Source organism: Nicotiana attenuata, unplaced genomic scaffold, assembly GCF_001879085.1.
Source record: "Nicotiana attenuata strain UT unplaced genomic scaffold, NIATTr2, whole genome shotgun sequence".
NCBI lineage: Eukaryota > Viridiplantae > Streptophyta > Magnoliopsida > Solanales > Solanaceae > Nicotiana > Nicotiana attenuata.
In genome coordinates this window covers 229,233-231,907 of record NW_017671960.1, presented here as the reverse complement: position 1 = coordinate 231,907, position 2,675 = coordinate 229,233, and the positions used below count along the sequence as shown (strand labels likewise).

The 2,675-nt window shown below is 46.2% G+C and overlaps 1 protein-coding gene across 1 annotated transcript in view; it reads left to right on the top strand.

Annotated features, from left to right (window-relative positions):
• The first annotated feature begins 237 nt into the window (after positions 1-237).
• Positions 238-2,675, top strand: part of LOC109211062 (60S ribosomal protein L13-1-like) — an 11,567-nt gene continuing 9,129 nt past the window's right edge. The window contains exons 1-3 of the mRNA XM_019374561.1: positions 238-280; positions 548-655; positions 853-870. Of these exons, the coding sequence (XP_019230106.1) occupies positions 238-280; positions 548-655; positions 853-870 (169 nt within the window). The remainder of the gene's footprint in view (positions 281-547; positions 656-852; positions 871-2,675) is intronic.

The following is a 2,675-nucleotide window of genomic DNA, read 5'->3' as shown; positions in this document are numbered from 1 at the left end:
ATGTCCCGAAAGTTTGATTTTCAAGACTTGGCCACAGTTACTCTTACTCAGACCTGTAGTGCAGTGGTGACTCGACCAATAGCGGAAAAGCTGTCTGACCCAGGGAGCTTTACAATTCCATGCACTGTTGGAAATTTTGCTTTTGCTAAGGCACTGTGTGATCTAGGGGCCAGCATCAATCTTATGCCCCTGGCAATTTATAAGAGGTTGGGCATAGGAAGAGCTAGACCCACCTCTATGTTGTTGCAGCTAGCTGACAGGACTGTGAAACGACCCTCAGGTATCCTGGACGATGTGCTGATTCAGGTAGGGAAATTTGTGTTCCCTGCAGATTTTGTGATCCTAGACTATAAGGTGGATGAAGAGATTCCCATAATTTTGGGAAGACCGTTCCTGGCCACGGGGAGAGCTCTAATTGATTGTGAGACTGGGGAGCTCAAGATGAGACTGAACGATGAAGAAATAACATTCAATGTGTAGAAATCTATGAGGCGACCAAGTGAATTCGCCAATTGCTCTCTTATTGATGCCGTGGATGTAATTATAGAGACTGATGATGAAAGGCTGACTATTGAGGACCCCCTTGCTGCATGTCTAATGAATTTGGATGAGGTAAATGGAGAGGATCTGGCGGAATGGATGTTGGCGTTAGAGGGTAGAGGGTTCTGGGATAGAACCCTAGAGTTTGAGCCCTTGCACTTGGAAAATCGAGAAACTCCTCCAGCCAAGCCATCCATCGAAGAACCGCCAAAGCTGGAATTAAAGCCATTGCCCGCCCATCTCAGGTATGAATTTCTTGGACCTAACTCCACATTACCTGTTATTATCTCATCTAGTTTGTTAGATGTGCAGGCTCAACAACTATTGCAGGTACTTAAGGAATGCAAGACTGCCATTGGGTGGACCATGGCAGACATAAAGGGGATCAGCCCCGCCTACTGTATGCACAAACTTTTACGGGAAGAGGGACACAAACCTTCCAGAGAACACCAAAGAAGGCTGAACCCCAATATGAAGGAAGTGGTGAAGAAAGAAGTAATCAAGTGGTTAGATGCGGGAATCATTTTCCCAATCTCTGACAGCAGCTGGGTTAGCCCAGTTCAATGTGTTCCTAAAAAGGGTGGCATGACGGTAGTTAAGAATGATAAGAATGAATTGATCTCTACAAGAACCGTCACGGGCTGGAGAATTTGCATGGACTATCGAAAGTTAAATCTAGCCACCTGGAAAGACCACTTCCCACTTCCCTTCATTGATCAGATGTTAGAGAGATTGACAGGGAGGTCACATTTCTGTTTTCTGGATGGGTACTCCGGGTACAATCAGATCTCCATTGCATCGGAGGACAGAGAGAAGACCTCTTTCACTTGCCCGTATGGCATTTATGCCTTTCGGAGGATGCCCTTTGGCCTATGCAACGCACCCGCCATATTCCAACGGTGCATGATGGCCATATTCACTGACATGGTAGAGGATATAATGGAGGTGTTCATGGATGACTTCTCAGTGGTGGGGAACTCATTTGATGAGTGCCTGATAAATCTGACTCGTGTGCTGAAGCGGTGTATCGAGACTAACCTGGTCTGAATTGGGAGAAGTGCCATTTTATGGTACAAGAGGGCATAGTCTTGGGACACCAGGTGTCAAGCAAAGGAATTGAGGTGGATCGTGCTAAGGTGGATGTGATAGCAAAGCTACCCCCTCCAACTTCAGTCAAAGCAATCAGAAGCTTCCTCGGGCATGCCGGGTTCTATCGGCGATTCATAAAAGACTTCTCAAAGATCGCCAACCCTCTCTGTAAGTTGTTAGAAAAAGATCACCCTTTCTTGTTTTCTGATGATTGCAGGGTAGCATTTGAGGAGCTGAAAAAGAGGCTAGTCACAGCACCTATCATAGTTGCCCCCAACTGGGAGCAACCGTTCGAATTCATGTGTGATGCTAGTGACTACGCAGTGGGGGCAGTGCTGGGACAGCGGAAAGACAAGTTGATGCATCCAATATACTATGCTAGTAGAACGCTGAGTGGAGCCCAGCTGAATTACACTGTGACTGAGAAGGAGATGTTGGTCATGGTGTTTGCTTTCGACAAGTTCCGATCATATCTGATTGGTTCCAAGGTAATTGTAAATACTGACCACGCAGCTCTCAGGTACTTAATTGAAAAGAAAGAGTCTAAACCGCGCCTGATTCATTGGGTGTTGCTGTTGCAAGAATTCGACCTCGAAATTTGTGACCGTAAGGGCACAGAAAATCAAGTCGCTGATCATCTATCACGACTTGAAGGAGCTGAAAAATCAATCGAGGTCGAAGAGATCCTGGAAACCTTTCTAGACGAGCAGCTGCTCGCTACTAATCTTGAGGAAGCGCCATGGTATGCAGACATTGCTAATTACCTGGCCAGTGGTATAGTTCCTCATGACCTTTTATCTGTCCAAAGAAAAAAGTTTTATCGTGATAGCCGCATGTATTATTGGGACGAGCCTTATCTGTTTAGAATATGTGTTGACAATATGATCCGGAGGTGTGTCCCCGAGATATAACAATCTTCTGTTTTGCAGGCTTGTCAGGCATCAACATATGGAGGACATTTTGGAGGGGTCAGGACAGCTGCGAAAGTGCTTGAGGCCGAATTCTTTTGGCCAACAGTGCTTAGAGACGCGCACCTATGGGTGAAG